The sequence below is a fragment of the Triticum dicoccoides genome, chromosome 7A, assembly GCF_002162155.2.
Source record: "Triticum dicoccoides isolate Atlit2015 ecotype Zavitan chromosome 7A, WEW_v2.0, whole genome shotgun sequence".
Taxonomy (NCBI): Eukaryota; Viridiplantae; Streptophyta; class Magnoliopsida; order Poales; family Poaceae; genus Triticum; species Triticum dicoccoides.
Genome location: NC_041392.1, coordinates 718,254,998 through 718,275,470, shown reverse-complemented (window position 1 = coordinate 718,275,470; position 20,473 = coordinate 718,254,998). Strand labels below are relative to the sequence as shown.

Here is a 20,473-nt window from a genome sequence, read left to right as displayed (position 1 = left end):
TTTTGTCGTAAAGAAATAAGGTTAGTGATTTCTTGGCAAGAGAATTGATGTGCCGTGCAAATCACGCGCGCCCACAAAATAAACATAGTTTAAGAACAAAAGAGTATTGATTGAGTTGGTAGGAAAAATTAACAAACGATAGTTGCGGTATGACAATTAAAACATGGTTTAAGAACAACATTTGTTGGCAGTGCCCTAGCAGAATCCTTTCGGACCACCTCCCCTCTCTCGGACTGAATAAAAATCGAATTCTTTGGGACTTCCGCACAACCAACTGTGAGATGATTGTGAATCTCCAAATAGAGTCTACACAATTCATATTAATCCGTTTAATGTATTAATTCAAATATTCCCCGAGATCAAACAACGACTACAACAAAAATCATTTAAGTCGCTATAACAAAGTAAAGTTTGAATTCTTACATTATGTATGCTGATGAGTTATCTTTTACTTCCTTAATTGTCTTCTAGATGGGCTAGGGTGAAATCTAAAAAAAAACTTCAAGCCCTAAGCACAAAGAATTACAAGTCGATACAAATAGAACACAAAACACATGCATTAACTTATCTGGCGAAAAGAAAAATTTCTTCGTTGTAGCTGATGTCGCCGCTATCGCGATTGAGTTGTTCATCGTCATAGTCGTCGCAGCCACTTTGTGTCAACCTAACGCACTCACCATATGAAAAAATGGACTGAGCATGAGCCATTGATATATCAAATCACATCAGTCCGCACATGTTTCACATATTTGCACTAGGTTAGTCATGTGTGTCTTGGATATTTTAAAGCTCGTTTCATTCTGCAAACATCACGGGGGCAAACCTAGTATAGCTTAATTTCTCCGGCATATATCCATTATTTATAATAAACTTTCTTACTCTCCAATAACACTTTTCTCGCTAAATTATATTCCCAGACCAAATATTCTGATATTACTATATTACATACTTTCTAAAGCATAACAAGGAAAAATTAAGACTATAAATGTATTTTATTAAGAAAATCTTTCAATTGTGATATTCATTTGTATAAATAATTTTAAAGTGCCAACTGACTAACACTTTTTTGGCAAAATTATTTTTATTTAGTTTGGATATTTTTATATGTGTGATCTTCCAGGTGCCGCTCAGAGTGCTTGAGTTGGGAGAGATATGCCTAGTGATACATCTCAAACATATATATAATTTATGTTAGAGTTTTTATCATTTACATTATTTATACATACTTTTGGCACCTTTTTATATTTTTATTGGACTAACATATTATTCTAGTGCTAGGAGTTAGTTCCTGTTTTCTAATGTTTTTGGCTTTGAAAAAAACGGATATTTTAGGGACGAAAAAATTGAGAAAGAATATCTGTAAAGTTTCAGCACTACAGGGTCATTATGGACTTGGGCCCGCCTAGAAGGGGCCCATACGGCCTCCACCCCACCTCTTCCCACGGCCAAGACCCAATCTGTGACACCTGGTCGTGTGGGAGTTGGAGACCTTCCCTAGTAGCATCCTTTTGTCGTAAGCTTGTTCCAACAATTTTAGGAACCTCCTTAAAATTTCAGATTTTTTGGAGTTACGGATCTCCATCGGGAGATAAAACTTTGATGGGACTCGAAAAAAAGAACATCTAGAAAAATACAATCAAATCTCAAAAAGGTCTCTAAAGGCCATGAACGCCATGGAGTAGAGAGGATACCTTCCCCTCCTAAGGGGGAGGCCAAGAAAGAAGAAGAAGAAGGATGGGGTGCCATCTCCCGCCTTCTCTTTCGGTGGTGCTGAAACGTCATCGTCACCATATCCATCACCATCTTCTCAATTTGTAAAGTGGTCCACTCATACACAACCATCTGCAATCCCCTAGTTGAACATGGTATTTGATGCTATAAATTATTATTCAAGCATTTGTTGCATTACTATTATGTCTGAGTATATCCTTTTGGTCCTATGGTGATTGATGACCTATATGATTGATTTGAGTTGTATGTTATGATATGTTATTATTTTGTGCAATGTATGATCACACACATATGTTGGATCACACTTTGGTATTATTAATATGTTGAGATAACTATGCGTAGGTAAGCCAAAGTGACACATATTACGAGCACGAGTATAGGAGTTGATGCATATGGATATAGAGGATCATTAGACGTGTAATGATATGGTTGGGTCTACTAAATGAAATCTTAGTAGTTGTGGATGCTTGCTAAGGATTTCAATCATAGAACATGTTGTTAATCGATTTTCTTACATTTGAGCATAAGTCTATCCTGCATATAAAACTTCAATGCATGATTATTAGTCTAGTTTCATAGCCAATTGCCTAGGGACAATTCCGCAACACATTCCATCGCTGCTCCATATTCGCTCCATTTTATTTTATTGTACCTTCATATTAAAGCAACTAAGGGCCTGTTCGGAGGCTCCCCAGCTTCTCAAAACTCCAGAAAACCAGCTTCTACTCCTCGCTTCTAGTTTCAGCTAGCGATCCCAGGAGCGTCCGGCTCGATGTGCAGCTTCTCCCGTTGCTGCAGCCCAGTTGGGAGGGGATGTGGCTTGTTAGGCGTACGTTGGGCCGGATGGACGCAGCCCAATTAGCTGGGTACCGATTCGAGCGACACTAGCGTAACGCTTCGATCGATCCTTTTTCTATTTGACGAGGGGATGCAGTGAACCGTTTTCTTTAGCGGTGGCAGTTCGCTGTAAATTGAGCGAACTCCACGCTTCATGTTTTGGTGGAGCTGGCCCGGTTGTGCTTCTCATTTTTACACTACAGGAATGATCAGCTTCGTGAATTCAGCTTCTCGGGCTGCAACCGTTCTGGACAAATTCATCTGTGAAGTTTTGGAAGCGTGGAGCTGGAGGACATCAGAACAAGCCCTAAATTTTAGTTAGTAGTACTTTAGAATTTTGCGAACTATCCATTTTATACCTGCAATGTATCTTTAGTTTTCATTTAGGGAAAGAAAATGTTTGGTGTACGAAAGGTCATAACATTTGTAGATAGAACATGAGAAGATATGATTCCTACCTTTAGCGTGTTTGGGATTCAAAACTCGATACTTACCACCTCCACTTTGGAAAGTGATACAATAACTCCCTACACTTGGCGATTATCACCTAGCAATTTTGCATGAAATGGTCCATGACCACTCCACAACTCACACTTGGCCTCCACTATTGTCACTCTCGTCTCTCTAAATTCTTTCTTGGTGTGCTAAATAGGAACAACAATAGATTGAGACAGAAAATCACCCTCAGCATTCAGCTAATCCTTCAAGGCTTAGGACTTGGTGAGATAGGATGATGTTGGGTAGGATTCTTCTATTTGTACTAGCATGATCTTGGCGATGTGGATGATAAGTTATATAGAAAACTCTCAGCACGAACGCCTATCAGAACTTGATTCCATGTAGTTGGAAGATGTTGCTCCTTCATCAAAACAACAATCCTTCAAGCTCATGTCCTTCCTCTCTTCTCTTTTTCAGCTTTCTTCCATAAAAGGATTGCTTAATTAAGCACAAAGTTTAGCAGATCCGCTATGATGAGTTATTGGATTTTTTTTCAAAACTATGACACATTTTATAGCAAATTCGAAAACTATAGCAAAGAGTGGAGCAAAATCAAAACTAGCGTCCCGTTGGCCACGCCTGGGCCGAAAAGGGTGTTTTCGGCCTCCCTTTGGCCGAAATGGACTTTTCAGCCTTGCCTTGGCCGAAATGGTGAGTACCTGGGCCAAAAAGACCTTTTTGGTCAGGAGTAGGCCGAAAAGTCCTTTTTGGTCAGGAGTAGGCCGAAAGGTCCTTTTTGGTCAGGAGTAGGCCGAAAGGTCCTTTTTGGTCCATTAGACCCACCTTTTCACTTTAATGGTTGACCGAAGTAGCATGGCTCCACTCTTCGGATTACGTTAGGCCGAAGCGAATTTTTTAAAATTTTGGTATATAAATACTATGCAACCATTGCCCATCTTAGACATTGAAAAAATATATTTTCGCGCAACCCTTTCCCCTCAACTCTTTCCCGCCACCCGTTTCCCGCCAAGCCCTTTCCGTCATATATTCCTGCCACCCGTTTCCCGCCAACCCCTTCCCGCCATATTCTCCCGCCATACCACAGTATACCATTAAATAAATTCTTCATATTTAAAAAAACCATGTTTCTCAAAATCATTTCACTTTTTTTAAATGTTTTCACAACTGAGAAAAACATTAACTGTATATCACAAAAATATTCAATGCGTCTTCAGAAAATTTTCAGCTTATACTACAAAAATGCTCAGTGTATATTTATAAATTGTTCATCACTTAAAAAATCAATAAATGTTTGGGATTCTAAAATTTTGTTCATGTGTTCAATAAATTTTCATGTTTTAAAAGTTTGTTCGTATTTCGGAAATTTTCATTTTAAATAATTATTTAAATTGCTAACGTAAAATTGTTCACTTTTTTCAAAAATGTTGACTTTTTATAAAGAAAGGGATCGGTTGTTGTACATTAGCCAGATGCTATCCTATTTGGCTGGTAACACATATACCCAGCGTGAGGTTAGGTTTTTGACTCCATCGCTTGCGCTTTTATCCCATTTTTTTAAAATATGAAGAATTTATTTAATGGTATACTGTGGTATGGTGGGAAAGGGTTGGCGGGAACATATGGCAGGAAGGGGTTGGCGGGAACATATGGCGGGAAGGGGTTGACGGGAAACGGGTGACAGGAACATATGGCGGGAAGGGGTTGGCGGGAAACGGATGGCGGGCCGGAAAGAGTTGATGGGAAAATATTGAGAGGAAGGGGTTGCGTGAAAATATATTTTTTCAATGTCTAAGATGGACAATGGTTGCACAGTATTTATATACCAAAATTAAAAAAAAATCGCTTCGGCCTAACGTAAGCCGAAGAGTGGAGCCATGCAACTTCGGTCAACCATTAACGTGAAAAGGTGGGTCCAAGGGACTTTTCGGCCAACTCCTGATCAAAAAGGACTTTTCGGCCTACTCCTGACCAAAAAGGGCTTTTCGGCCCAGCTATGCACCTTTTCGGCCAAGGCATGGCCGAAAGGTCCATTTCAACCAAAGGGAGGCCGAAAACACCCTTTTCGGCCCACGCGTGGCCGACGAGGTGCTAGTTTTGAGTTTTCTCCACTCTTTGCTATAGTTTTCGAATTTGCTATAAAATACATCATAGTTTCGTAAAAAAACCGAGTTATTGTCCCCTATTTATATCGAACATTCGTGTACCACAATAACAATTTTCTCACTAAATTATGTTTCTTGTTGACAAGTATTTTGATATACCATATCAATACTATTTTAAGTATAATTAGGAAAATTCAGAATATAAACATGCTCGTGTATTATGTTATAAAATTTTCATACAATTGTGATATTTTTTAGTATAAATATATTTTCTAGTGCTAAGTGACTTGTAATTCTTTGGAAAAAGTATTTTTGTTTAGTTTGGATGGTTAATAAAATATCTTATTATACTAGTTTAACGAAAGATCTATGTAAACCAATATTATCACTATACTCGACAATTAAATTTATGCTAGTATATTTGTATGTATCTTTATTTTTTCCAGTGCATCCTTAATATCTGCATAAATGGGGAGATTGCTTTATTGTGTATTAAACAAGTAACTTGGTAGATAATCTTGAAATCAATACTAACAAGTTTTGATGTGACTAAATAGACAAATATAGACCTTATGCACTGTCTATCATGCATGACAATTACAAATACAAACTTACGTAAGATGTAGTATTGATCATTTATTTTCATACATGGATTTTTTATGTACAAAACTGGTGTGACTTTCCTAAACCGTGTACCCATATAAATATTATACTGACTTGGCCCTCTCTTAAATTTGCTTGAACCAACTTAGTTCGATAAGATTTTAACATTCACCGGCTAATTTGAAAACTATATTTCACGCTAATGTACAAGCATGCACTTTTTAGGATCCTGCAAACAAGGGGTGGGCATGGGGTATTATTGCCCTATCTAAGGGTCGCCCCTGAGCCTAGCCGCTCGGAGTACCACCTTATGGCGGTGAGTGGAGGAATCTCTTATTGCAGTCTTGGCCTACAACAACAATGCATCTCTAGAAGGATGTGCTAGAGCAAGAAGGGAGGGCAGGTTTCAGGATAATTGAGGATGAGGAGTCCAATCGCATAGTGTCAGGTGAAGCATAGGGGATGTTCTGCAAAAAAAATGATTCAAGTGGACACGGAAATGGGAGCGCTGATCTATGTCATGGTTTTCTTTTCGTTAAGGACGGTTCCTGTGATTGTGATGGCGTAATTTTTTCCTAATCGCATAGCAAATAAACCCCTTGTGGGCACAAGAGGAGTAAAACGAAGAATTTTCTCCAAAGATGTATTTTCCCAATTCACTATTCTAAATTATTTAAAAAATAGCATTATGCCAAGTCAAACTACTTTGACCACAGCTGAATGAAAATATGCTGCATATTTCAAACATCAAATTTATATGTCATGATAACATGTTTTACATTAAATCTAATGGAACTAATTTGGTAGCTCGCTCCATGATGTTAGCACCACGGTTGTATGGGCGACGCCAGGAATTTTGTAAAACCTAGGCAAGTTCGAACCTAAAGTGTCCAATTTGAGAATTCAAATCGGGTATTTGTATTTAAAAAGAATCTTGCTACCAGTTTTCCCAGTAGGGATTGCAAGAACCGGTTTTCAAAAAATCTCAGAAATTTTGGATTTCTCACATAAAAGAATTTAAATGGGGTTTGAGTCATCACTAACCCACAGTGGTCATATTTTTTTAAAAACACTACTAACATTAAAATCAAAGTGGCAAGATTGGTAGTCGATCCCATGACTTCGAAAGTACTTCCACCGGGCTAGGGGCTATGTTGTGTTACAATATGCATATGAGTTCTATTTGACACTACCTGAACCTGTAGCAGATAAAAATTGGGGTCCAGCAAAATATATCCGGTAACAAGTCGAATTCCAAAATAATTAACCGGTAAAAAAAATAATCATTGGTTCAGATGCATAACATATAAGATATCACTGAAACCCCTAATGACAAAATCTACATTAATAATGAAGTAAAATGATGAACATACTAGTCATAAAATCTATAATACCTAAAGAGTTGATCCCCACTAACTTATTTCTCTCAAAATGCAAGCATGCCACCTCATCATACAATCACGCATGGGAAAAGGCCCACCTAAACATGCAAGCTTGCATGGAAAACAGTCTCCCACATTATGCAGCCATGCATGGAAAAGTATTTTCCACTTTATTATACAACTTATATTCATTGAATAATTTACAATTATACAATAATCGAATGCAGCAAATCATATATGTACTTTTAGTTTTGGTTCTCATGTTATTAACTCAAATATACATATTCCATACAACAAAATTTTATTAAAATATATTGTAACCTATTCATGTAGCAAATATTTTACAACTATACAACAATCAAATTCTCTGTATTATATGCATTTTTTATTTTGGTTCTCATGCTATTAACTAAAACATTCACATTTCATACAACAAAATCTCATTAAAATATAATGCAAGCAATTCCCGCAGCAACGCGCGAGGTATCATCTAGTGTAATTTTAAAAATAAGTACTACTATACAACCTGGATGACCAAGACCCCTCGCTCTAACCTCAACATTAAAACCTTAATAAGTCTATCAATCTATAAATTACTTCCTCCGTCCTACTAATATAAAAACATTCTTATATTATGGGACAGAGATAGTAGTTAGCAATCTCACGTAATCACAAAAAAGGGAACAAGCACCGCGGGCCGATGATGCAAGCCATGTCCTAGGACGGGTCCGCTCCGGCTCAGCCCACCGCCGGTCACACACCCAGCCCAGGCGAGCGTCCATTCGCAGCCGGCTTGTCCAGGGTGCCGCCGTTTGCCCATGTGGCTATATGTCCTCACAATCTTTTTTTCTACACATCCAAAACTATGAGATGGCAGCCTCTTAGAAATGACTGACATGGATTGTTGTACTCTGGTAAATTTGTCCTTTTTTTTTTACACTTCTGTACTATGGTAACTGATTAAGTGTATAATCTTTTTTTTTGACTTGATTAAGTGTAGAATCGAAGAAGAAACAGCCGACATGGTGGTAACTAATTCCTTCTAGGCAAATGTTTAATTTAAACCGGATGATTTCCTGCTTTCATAAGCCGTCTTGTACATGTGCCACGTGCCCCATCAGCCCCACGCTTTTCCTCCCAACCTTATCTCTTCCTGATGCCTTCTCCTCCACTCGTCAGGCTACTCGTCTTCTTCCTTTGCTTTTTCCACCTCCACCTGCTGTTGAAAGCAAAAGACTACTCCGGCCAAATCCACATCACCGCGTCCTGCATGGTGAAGCTCCCATCCGGGGGGGTTGCAACGGCGGCCGTCGGTGCTGCAGACGACGAATCATCCGCCATCGAGGCCGCATCGTGCTGCGTCGCAGCAGTCCGCTTCGTCGTCCTGCTGCTTTGCAGAATCCGCCCGTCGCCGCCGCGTGCTTCATCGCGGCAACCGCGTCGCCGCCGCACTGCGATGGAGCACCAACAAGCGGTGGGCGCTGCAGTGCAACTCCGTCGCTGGCGCCGTCAGGGTGCTGCAGTGGAGCCCGCCATGCCATGCCGGTGCGGGCTGCAGCGAAACATCGTCGGCGGCGTCGGGTGCTGCGATGGAGCATCGATGGACCACCGTTGGGCCGATGTCGGCGCTGCTCTGACGCACCCCAGGCGACGGAGGGTGCTGCGATGGAGCGCCGCGGGAGGGACCATTGAAACTTCGTCGGGATTGCATTGAAGCACCGGCGGCGCTGCAATGGAGCGCGTCCGGGGTCATTGGAGCTCCGCCGCGGTTCCAATGGAGCTTCATCGGAGCTGCAATGGAGCGTGGTCGTAGCTGCGATGGAGCTTCGCCTGGCCTGCAATGGAGCGTTGTTGTGGCTACAATGAAGCTTCGTCGAAGAAGGATTCTTTTTTGTGCTTGGTGTTGCGACAGACATGGCTGCAATGGAGCAGGCCGGTGCTCTCGGAGTGCCGCCCGGCGCTGCAGCGGTCGGTGGCGGCTCTCGCAGATGCGTTGCAGCGCTCGCCGACGGCTCCGGTGCCACGACAGGTGCTGCGTTGCTCTGGTGGAACCGTGGAAGGGGATCAAAGAAGGAAGACGTGAGGCGGGGCTCTATTACTCGGATCGAACGGCCACCCAGCGATAGATCGGATGGCTACCCAGGCGGATGATTTCTTAAAGAAATCATCCGGCTGCCTTCTATCACCAAAGAGAGTTTTCCCGCAATAAATAAATAAAAACAAATCAAAGAGAGCTACTATATATAGGTTAGAAAAAAAGAGCTAGTACTATTACTTGCTTATTTTACTGCGGTATATTCCTTGGCCGTTAATTTACAGTATATGGGTAACTAATTCATTTACATATTTGCATCTTGCTGGCCGGGCGCACAAGAGATCTTTAAAAACGCCTCTTGCCGTGTACAGAGCTCCCACGTCCGCGTCACCCAATCTAAGCCGTCAAATCCTGATCTTACGGAGCAGCACAATGGTCGAGAGGACCTTCTCTCCAGCGCCGTGCCTGACCGAACCGGGCGGCCGCCGGTCGGGGCCTCCGGAGGGCAGCCGCGTTTGCCCGGCCGTACGTCTTACCAGCACTGGTCCGTCTCCCACGTCCGCCGCCGGAACGCCGGTCCGGTCGTCGCCGACGCCTGCCGCATCGTCATCCCCGCGGCGCGGCTGGTCACGTCCCGGTCGTACCGCGCGCGCTCGTCGGGATCGGCCAGCGTGACGTAGGCTGCGTGCAGCCGGATGAACCCCTCGTCTCCGCCGCAGCCGGCGACGTCCGGGTGCACCTCCCTCGCCAGGCGCCGGTAAGCGGCCTTGATCTCGCTCCTGCTCGCCCCCGCGCTCACGCCGAGCACATCGTAGTGTGTCCTTCCCGCCGCCAGCGCCGCCGGTGCCGCCATCGTCGCGGACGCCCGTGCAACCACGCACCGCCGAGCGACGGCCACCCGTCCCGGGCGAGCCGACCCCAACACGGCCGTCGTCGATGCAAACGCAGCAGCCATTGATTCTCCGATCTCTGTTCTTGAGTGCTTGATCCAAAGCAGAGTATTTCTTCGTTGCACTGTTGTCCGTCCTCGTTGAGGAAGAGTTGAGACGCAGGTGGATTTATAGGGTATCCAGACCGGGGGTGAGGACGGAGGAGTCTGTGGTGCCACTCGTACGCCCAGCTCTTGATCTTATCTCCATCCAAGACAATAAGATTATGTGTGAGCTCCCGCTGAGTCAGCCAACAGTGCGAGTCGCTTGCCGGCCTCTTAGGACATGTACAATGATTGATAGGACAGTCTTATTTTAAATCTTGTATGTATTTTAAAGATGACAAAAAAGTATGTCTACAATGGGTTATATCTTAGCCTTATCTTCAATAACTAGCAATTCCTTAAAACATGGTGAGACGAATTATGCTAAAAGATCATCTCTTGTCTTATCTTAAATAAGAGAAGACAAGCCTTTTCTTATGAGTTCTCTCTCCTCCACCTCATCATTTATCTTACGTGTCACTCCTAAGATAGCACCATTGGACATGCCCTTAAACGTTGCTTTCGCGCCACCAGTTGTGGTGCCTGCTTCTCTGACACCAACAAGGTTGAAAGGGACTTGCGTACCGTCCGATCGTGAATCGGCGCGCCAGATACTTTGTACTTGCAGCATCCGAGTCCACATGGCATGATAGGTCATACTCCCTCCATTCCACAATATAGTGCTTCCTCTATCTCCGTGCTTCAATTTTGACCGTAAATTTAACTATCAAGACCAATTGCGGCGGGGGCAAAAATTATATCAGTGAATTCGTATTCGAAAGAAGTTTTCAATTATATAATTTTTTCTCCCGCCGCAGTTGGTCTCGTTGGTTAAATTTATGGTCAAAGTTGGACCTCGGGAAGTGCGGGTGCACTATATTTTGGAATGGAGGGAGTATATAAAACTTTAGCTGTGATAGTATTATACTACTCCTACATCCAGTTGAACGACAAATAATTATAGACCAAGATAGCACTACGTTTCTTCATGTGTCTTGATGGTGGTGTTCTATGGCCGCGGCAGGTCAAAATCATAGATCGAGTTTTTTTTTGCACAAATAGATCGAGTTGTGGACACTACTATTTTGTTTCCTTGTGCCAAATTTGAATTTTAAAATCTTCATGACACCATATACATTGGTGTCAAATCATGACATTTTCCTGGACGCCCCACGTGGACTGACCATAGATTTTTTTTTCCATTGTTCTGGAAGGTCCCTCCCCGCCGGCTGAGCCAATCGACTGCGTGTTGACAGATGCGTTACATTCATGCATATACAAGTCAGGTGCCTGTGCTTTCAATAATACGATCGACTTGTTTTAACAAAATGTTAGTATGAAACTTTGTTTTTGATTCCCAACTTGCCCTTGCGGCGATGATGGGCTAATCGATCGTGTGGTCACATATTTTTCACTGTTCAGACTATTAGGCACTTATCATTTGGGAAAGTGTTTGTGGTTATCTGAATCCGGTGCATGTCTTCCACTAACTCGTCCGCCTGAAAGTGATATGTGCCGTGATCGATCTCTGAATTTTCCTGTACTCGTTCGTGTTTGCACGTATCTGTTTTCGTTCTGCGTCTAGTCTAGATGACACAGTACCCCCGAATTTTATGACGCGCGTTGGTCTCGTCGTCTTGAATAATTGCTTGGCCTGTTTTTCCTCATGTTCTAGAAGTTTCCAGATGCATGCTAGTAGTGTCTCCGAAGCTACTCGATCGGACGTGTCCAAAGAAGATGCCCTCTTGTGGTCGTACGTGTTATGATGCGCTGCTTATCGCGGACTTGCACCATGTCTAGGCGACAAGAAGCCACTCAGCCATGCGCCCATGCATGCAGCTGGCTGTAGAGCTCGTGATTGACGGCGTTATCAATTGGGTGGGTCGTCGGACACGCGGACGCCGACCGCACCACACACGCCATGGCGACGTCCGACGGGGACGTACGGCCGGGCGGCCTCGTCTGTCTCGGCGCCGCGTACACGTGGGTGGCGGAGCTGGGCCGGAGGGGAGCGGTGGACGTGGACGTGGACGTCGCCGTGAAATGAATAGGGAAATGATATATACATGGAAAAAGTGCTTGCTTGCATGCATTATTGATGCTAATGATATGTGATATCCATCAGGTAGATGACCTGGCACTATCAGTAGTAGTACTAACTCATTTACCAGTGGATAAGCTCTTCACCACCATGAATCATGGCGATGTTTTTTTTCTTATATATTTAGACTTGTTGTATTTGTGATTACTTTAGCCAATGGATGTATGTCTCTTGAATTTAAAAAAAATGCGAATTAAAAAATACATGTTGTGAAAAATACTCACAAATTTTAAAAATCCTAAATCTTAAAATAATGTTGTTAGAGTTTAAAAACTGTTCATGTTTTATTTAAATGTTCATGAATAAAGTTATGAAAAGTTAAAATAGAAAAAGAAGAAGAAAGAAATAGAAAAGAAGAAAATAGGAAAAGAGAAAAAAAATATTTAGACCAACAAAAAATAAAATTTAAAACTAAAAAATGGACAATACCGTCTGGAACCTTCTCAAAACTAGAAACATTGACCAACGCATTTTAGCCACATATAAATGTTCTTTGCTCTCAACCAGGGACACATCCCCTTATAAGCGAGGCTCCCCCGAGGTAGCATGAGCCTTCAAATCGAGAGAGCTTAGTATCTCAATAGATGGATATCATGGCAGTCTTCAAGACATGACCGACATGGATTGTTGTACTCTAGTAATTAATTTCCTGCAGAAACTAGAAGGTAACTAATTCCAACTATTACTAAAGAACTAAGTCCGCGACACTTAATATGGATCGACGAAGTACTATAGTCTCTATTCCTAATGTCTCAGTTGGTAGGTCGCGTTCGGAGTTTAATTTTCGTCTCACCTCACCCGGTCTTTTTTGGTACTTCTTTGGTACTTCCTCCCACCTTTCCCTCAGCCGCGAAAAACCAAGGAAAACCCCGCGATCGAGTCCCGCACACGCCCAAACTCCCGTCGTTATTAACTGAAAGGATCGAAAATAAACCACGGATCCCACCTATCATGGTTTTGTTTCGTCACGGTTTTTTTTTGCTGGTTTTATTTCGTCCCACCTTGCACCCCGCTCCCGCAAACAACTCCTCTCCCCAATAGCCCTCTCGCGCGCTAGGGTTCCTTGAGCCGCCGCCGCACCGGAGCTCCTCGATCAGCCCCACCTCATGCTGCTCCACCCACTGCTTCTCCCTCCGCCCGCGCCGCTCTCTTCCCCGCCAGCACTGCCCACCACGAGCGGGAATGCCCCAGATCGTCTCGAGCAAGTCTGCGGGGCGGCGGCCAGATCCGCCATGGCAACATCTCGTCCAGATGGGCCGCGCCGGGAGAGGTAGATCGAGGCAGCGGGCACCGTGTGCGTCTTGTCTCTTGGGACGCCGCTCCGACCCGATCCGGCAAGGAGGCAGCCTCCGTCTGCGGCAACGAGGGCGGCGGCCGGCTGCGCGAGAGGTTGATGCCTTTGTTTCTGTTTCGTGCTGCAGGCCGTCTTCATGGAGCTCTGCAACATGCTGGATCCCGGGAAGCCGGCCTTCACCCCCAAGAAGGGCAAGCCCAGCGTCGTCATGTTCGTCGGATTGCAGGGTCAGTCTCACTGACTAACCTCGGTTACTTGCTCTGTTTTTTGTTCTATGCATATTACTCTGAATTCTACTATGATTGCTTGTAGCTGTATATATGTACCACTCTGTGTGTAGTATTTCTGGACCATCTAGAATAAACTTGATGTTTAAGAACATGTGATGCGCTCATAGGTGTCATGGGAACTGTATGTTTCATGTTTATCCAAATTGTCGTGATAGCCAAGCAAAATTAAATGGTCCAAACCTTGTTGAATTGATGTAAATTTAGGTTATCATTGCATGTAGAATTGCGGTTAGGGTCATCAGTTGCCTTTCACCAATAGAAGTTGAACTTGTTTAGTTTATTGCTGTAATCTTATCCTCTATCTATGTGCTTTACTTCGTTAATTGTGATGGCAAGCAACTATAGCAGTCGGTATTATACACATGGGAGCTCTCAATTCTGTATTGGGATGGATGGCAAGGTAGATACATTGTTTTGTCGATCTGATTGTGCCTCCAAGACGGCATCGTGATGCCCACCGCCAACGGCGCTGCGTCGCGACCAAAGGGGCACCCGTGTACGGCCGGGGACTCACTGCAGTTGAAGCACGCTATCTCGCCACCATGTATGTTGTGTGTTCTTGTGCTGCAGGTCCTTGGGGTTGGGTGTTCTTGTCGCCACCATGTTCATGCAAGCACGAATTGGACTGAGAAATGCTAACAGAGGAGGAGAAGACCATGCAAGTACGTATGTGCCAAAATTGATAGATTTAACTCTAGGTATTGCATTATTTTGCTGCAGTGTAGTAGTACTCTTTAAAAAATTTGTAGGAGATAGCAAAAGGACTTGATGAAGGATCCATTGATTTAAAAACACGTGGAAAGAATTCAGTTTTGTAAATATTGTATATACCCTTCCCCTGAAAAGTTTGACGTTGTTACTTGGGAAAAAGGAAAATGCCCACAGATCAAATCCTTTGATACATTGATGACTTTTTAGTTATGCAAAGTTTAAACTTCAGTCATGCTTTATTGGTCGTTTTCCCCAATAAATATCTACCAACTATAGGTCCTTGGGGTTGGGTGCGGCAACTCGCGGCTCGAAGACAATCTTTTGTAGTGGGGCGTCGCCGCCGCTGGCGGCACCTGCATAGACCGTCTCGTTGGGAATGAAGAGATGCTCCCCTGATTTGGAGATGTAGAAAGGAGGTGGTTGCAGACACAAAGTGGGGACACACAACTCTCAGTCATAATATTCTTTATCTTGGCTCGTTTTTTGGGGATGGACGCATCAATCTGATCGCGCTCTCCTCCATGCCAAACGGATCCTTGGTTCGGAGGTGTGCGGCGCCGATGATGAAAACCTTTCTATCTACGCAAGGGCAGCAGGAGCTCATGACGCTGTTGATGCCACCACCATGCACGGGGTTGATGCAAGGCGGGACAAGTATGTATACCAGGCAAAGTACTCAATTTGTTTGGCATTTAGCTTTTTGATTCTGTTTTTAGTGAGCTTTTTGATTCAGATAATTTGTTTACCTGATGCCTTCACTCCGAGTAATCTGTTTGTCTGACATTTTGCTTTTTGATTCAGTGCGATCACTAATGGGGAGAACATAAAACTTCAACCGAGGGCACTGTGATTCTCTAGCTACATGTATCATGTAAGTGACGTCTTTCCATGAATTTTCTATATATTATATAACCTCTCAGGCCCTTAGAAAAGTATCTCTGTTAACTCGATTTCGTTCTGTTGATTCTTATAGAGCTTCTGCAGGAGGGCGTCACCTGCGGCATCACTTGCATCGACCTCTCACTGATCACCATCCCGAGGATGCATGACAGACTGGCGGAGCAGGGCACCAGTGATTGTTTCACCAATTTGCTCGACTCATAGTTCCCTTCCTATGTCCACGCGACGTTGCCCATTGTTGCTAAGTTGTTAATTCATCAGGCCCATTATTGCGGCTACATAGTCTGTTCATCTTGCCTGCCTTCTTAGGAGAAACCAATTTACTAAAGGTAACTATTCTTTATTTACATTTTATTTGTTTCTTCCTGCTACTTGTACGATTTGCGTCAGAAATATTCTGACTACGTACTTGCATGAATTTTAGACCCTACTTGCACAGTTGCTTGCATTTTGTGTTGAGAAACATCTACTTAAATGTACATAATACTTGCAAGTTCTATTTGTTGACTGTGCCATGATAACTTTAGGCCTTTAGTTCTACAAAACTGCCAAAGTAGGTGACAACCACCTGCAGCTCAATCCTTGTTTAACTCGACAGACAAGCTAAAGTAAATGCGGAGCCAAGATAAATTGTTGTAAGCCTTTTACTGACTAGGAACGAGGGGTTGTAGCAAGGAACACTGCACTATGAGTATGCCCTTTGTTAGCTCTTTGCCCTTTTCTGTAACACTAGCCTATAGAAGGATGAATGGTGTCAAGCTCCGTGCAACAAGTAGGATTATCTCAGTAGTAAGCAGTCAACACCACTATCTGAGTTTGCACATTTACGACTATGGTGGCACACAGAAAAGGAAGGTTGGTCTGAAACAAATTGCCAAATGCTAGGATCAACATTTCTTTCCTAGAGCATCTTCTTTTCGGGAAAGTTCTTGTCGAGAACTCAGTTGCGTGTTCCTTTATTTTCAAGAAACTCTATATAGACCTTGATAGCTTGAATATAATGTTTTAGTATGGTGTATTTGTAAGGTACAACCCATTCATAATTATTGGTAGTAACATGTGTGTATCTGTATCTTTAAATGTATTGTCGCTAGATCAAACTTTGGACATACATAGATAGCTCCGGATGTAGCCTAAATGTTTTTTTACTCCCCATATAATCACTGTTGTGAATCCTTGTGCCGTTGTGCCTAGATATATCAAAATGCATCTGCTGCTATATCTCTCAATACTCAATAGCATGGTTTCAGGGCGAATCAGTGCCACTGTTATGTGTGTTGATGTTTGAACCAAACCAGCGATTTGTTAGAACTTATATTGTTTCTTGTATAGGATGTCGGTTTTCCAAATCATAAGAATATTTGGTTTGCTTTGTTTTTTTATATTTGCATGTTGGCAATTCCGAAGTTATTGCCTTTCTACTTCAAACTGAAATAATTCCTCTTTGTCTTTAATATGGAGATGGGCACTGAACTTTAAAAAACAGTATAAACTCAACCCCTTCTGTAAATCAAATATTTCATTTGCGGGGACGACGTGGGGCTCACGTCGAGCACTTCACCTGCAATGGGTGTGGCCTTCTTCGTCTGCCAAACATGCTACAAGTACGAGCACCACGAGGGAACTGTCTGGAGTGCAAGACCCGCCACAAGCTCCTCAAGGGTCAGTCAGCCTCCACCCACGGCCGAAGGCACTTGCAGATGTGAAGAATATCCATGTCCGATTACATCGCCAGAAAGCAAAAACCATGAGATCCCAAACTAATCATCAAGGTAAAAATTGTCCTGTAGTCTTTTCTAATATTTCATTTGTATGTTGGTTTGGTAAACTTAGCATGATGCGAGCTATTTTTAAGAAAGTTCAGTCATACCTGATGCTGCTAGAAAAATACATGTTAGGACTATTTACATGCCTATAATTAGGCCCACCAGTTTGGATGGCAAACAATTGCAGCTGCGAAGAATAGGATATCTTCTCGATCTCAGGGATCAGCCCATCTGATCTTTTGTTTGATTGGGGTTGCGGTTTTGTTGGGCATATAAATTTGTGCTGGGTATATGATCATATTTTTGCTGGCACTGATGTATGGCCTTCCTTATGGTTATTTTTTATAAAAATAAATTGTGTCAGTTTTGCCGTCGATGATAGTAATAGTATCAAGTTCATATGGTAAAATAACTGATATGAAATACTACCCTTGGTTTAGATCTATTTCATGAAGGTCTCATATTAACACCTATGAGTGGGAGTTTCATAATATAGAGTTCCTTATAAGATTGGATACTATTTTTTGATCTGAAAATATCTATTGCTGATAAGAACGTATTTCACATAATAAATTGCTGGTTCATGCTGGAGCTTGAAATGTATTCCTTTTTTTCTGTAGGGATTTTTGAAACGAGCAGAAGATTAGTAACTTCTACGACATCAAAGATCTGACCTTTTAGAGTATGCACCATATTGATTTACTTATTAATTTATTCACACCATATCAAATTTGTCTTGAACGTGATACTTTATTGACTGTACTAGACACGGGAAGTTAACTGTTTTAATTATATAGGATTAGTCTGCACCAATTGCTGCATAAGTTCTTCTTGATACCAATTTACATACTTGCGCTACTAGGCCTTTGGTCAGTTTGCAACTGGTATTTTAGACATGTACGAGTATTCTCATGGTATTTCTATATGTTTTAATTAGTACCAGATGGAATTTGGGAATTAGTCTTACAAAGAGAAGAGAAAAGGAAATATTATTCACGAGTTTGTAGGAATATGGAAACTCAAGGTAGTCTGTTAGCATAAGTAAAAAATAACTTTCATTTTATTTCTTGGTTTGACCAAATTATATTTTATCCGAACGTATGGATGATCGACACAATGGACATACGTAGTTTCTGGTTAGCACTACTCGGATAACAATTATGCCTACTATTACCATTTTTGTGCATTGTTTGGTCTTATGCATTTTAGTTAAATACATCCTTTGTGACGAATAATGATTTTTGAGCATACTATCTTCTTTTCATGTGGGGGAGATCGCTGATAGAAAAGAAAATTGTGTTTTGATATGTTATGCTTATTTCTAAGTGCTTCCAATTTCCAACTACTAGGTATGCAGCCTTAGATGAACAACTACCTCTTTATTTGCTTGAGGATGATTTGATTGTGTAATTAAGACTACATAATTTCACTTTTCATTTATATTTATTGGTGATGGCGAGCTGGCGGCGGCATGGCGCGCTGGTGCGCGTGACCGCGGGTTCGGCCAGGGTGCGAGCCGATCTGGCATGTGCGCTGGCGAAGTAAGGCGTACAGGTGCTCCGGCCGACTGTGTGCGTTGGTCCGTGGTAGAGGTGCGAGGTGGGCGTGGATCTGGCACCTAGCATGCGCGAGGGTGGACATATGGGTGTTGTGCGTTTCTTCGCGGCGAGAGGTGTGGCTGTGCTGCTCTGCAGATTGATGATGTTGTTCTCCTACTTTCGTGGATCTGCAGCGGGGTAGCCGGTGGTTGCGGCGCCAGAGAATGCTGGGGCAGCGGCCTTGGGCTAATGGCCGCTATGGCAGGGGCTGCTGCACCGGCTCGGCATGGTGGATTTGGAGCGATGCACTCAGATCTGACCCTGACAACCGCGTTGTTTCTATGTCTCATGAGTTGCTGTAGCTGGTCGTCGCGTGAGGGCTATGTCGGCTGACGGCAGGGGGGGACCTACACAATGTGCTTGGCTCTGATGGCCTGGGTATCGTTGCGTGACCAGATTTGCAAGCAAGCTCACTGATAGGAGATCAGAGACTCGAGCGAAAGCTCCATGACCTTCTTAGAGGCATAGTCGTAGACATCTTCCTATCCTTTCATGTGCTTGGGCTCTCCGGGTGAGAACCTAAAGTCCAGTTTTCTACGGGTGACAATGGCGTTTACGTCGTAACCATCTTCGGAGGCGTTGCCTTGGAGGGTCAGCCTTTGGATGTCGTGTGGTGCTCTTTCATTTTCAAGGGCGGTGTATGTCGGGGCTGCGGCTCCGGGATCTTCTATTAAGTGTCGAGGCTGCGGCCTCGGGCAGTACTGCGACAACAGCTCCAAGAGGTAGGGCTGCTTGTCGGCATGGCTTGGGTGAGGACCTTGAAGTGCGGAAGCAGCAAGGTTGTCAGCTCCGTCAATGCGCCCCAGTCGGGACTGTTGGACGACATGTTGGGGCAGCGGCCCAGGATGTGGTGCAGCGTTCGTGGTCTATGTGCGGTTGGCCTGAGCAGCGTGAGCTGCAGGTAGTTGTATCGTTCGGCGTTAGTGTCGTGGTTCTAAGCCTGACAGTAGAGTGGGGGGTAGGTATGGAGAGGCAAGGTCCTAGCTATGGAGAGGTTGTAAGCACAAAGGATGTACGAGTTCAGGCCCTTCTCGGAGGAAGTAACAGCCCTACGTCTCGGAGCCCGGAGGCGGTCGAGTGGATTATGAGTATGTGAATTACAAGGTGCCGAACCCTTCTGCCTGTGGAGGGGGGTGGCTTATATAGAGTGCGCCAGGACCCCAGCCAGCCCACGTAGGAGAGGGTTTAAGGTGAGTTAAGTCTGGGGCGTTACTGGTAACGCCCCACATAAAGTGTCTTTACTATCATAAAGTCTACTTGATTACAGGCCGTTGCAGTGCAGAGTGCCTCTTGACCTTCTAGTGGTCGAGTGAGTCTTCGTGGTCGAGTCCTTCAAGTCAGTCGAGTGTGTCCCTCGTTGGTCGACTGGAAGGCGACTTCTTCTAAGGGTGCCCTTGGGTAAGGTACTTAGATCAGGTCCATGACCCTACCCTAGGTACATAACCCCATCATTAGCCCCCGAATGGATTGAGGCTTCGAGTGAGGAAGGAGTTGATGTCGTTTCCGATTAACCTTTGTGCTCTGGTCGTGCGTTGTCCTGGATCAAAGAATCTCTTCGTCGACAGGGAGCAACTTGCCTTCAGTCGACTCGATCCATTCTATTTTTGCGTCGAGTGATCTTTCGGGCTTCGACGATCTCCGAGCGACGGATCGCCGGAAACACCGCGTCTGACAGACTGATTTGCTGTTCG

General features: G+C 43.6%; 1 protein-coding gene across 1 annotated transcript; it reads right to left on the bottom strand.

Moving 5' to 3' along the window:
• Positions 1–9,358: 9,358 nt before the first annotated feature.
• On the bottom strand, positions 9,359–10,199 carry LOC119331824 (chaperone protein dnaJ 11, chloroplastic-like). The gene has a single exon (XM_037604994.1). It carries the CDS (start codon positions 10,102–10,104, stop codon positions 9,682–9,684), a length of 423 nt encoding a protein of 140 aa, XP_037460891.1. The 5' UTR covers positions 10,105–10,199; the 3' UTR covers positions 9,359–9,681.
• Between the last annotated feature and the right edge of the window lie 10,274 nt (positions 10,200–20,473).

Coding starts and splice junctions, on each gene's coding strand:
- LOC119331824 (XM_037604994.1), bottom strand. CDS start 10,104: ATGGCTGCTGCGTTTGCATCGACGACGGCCGTGTTGGGGTCGGCTCGC.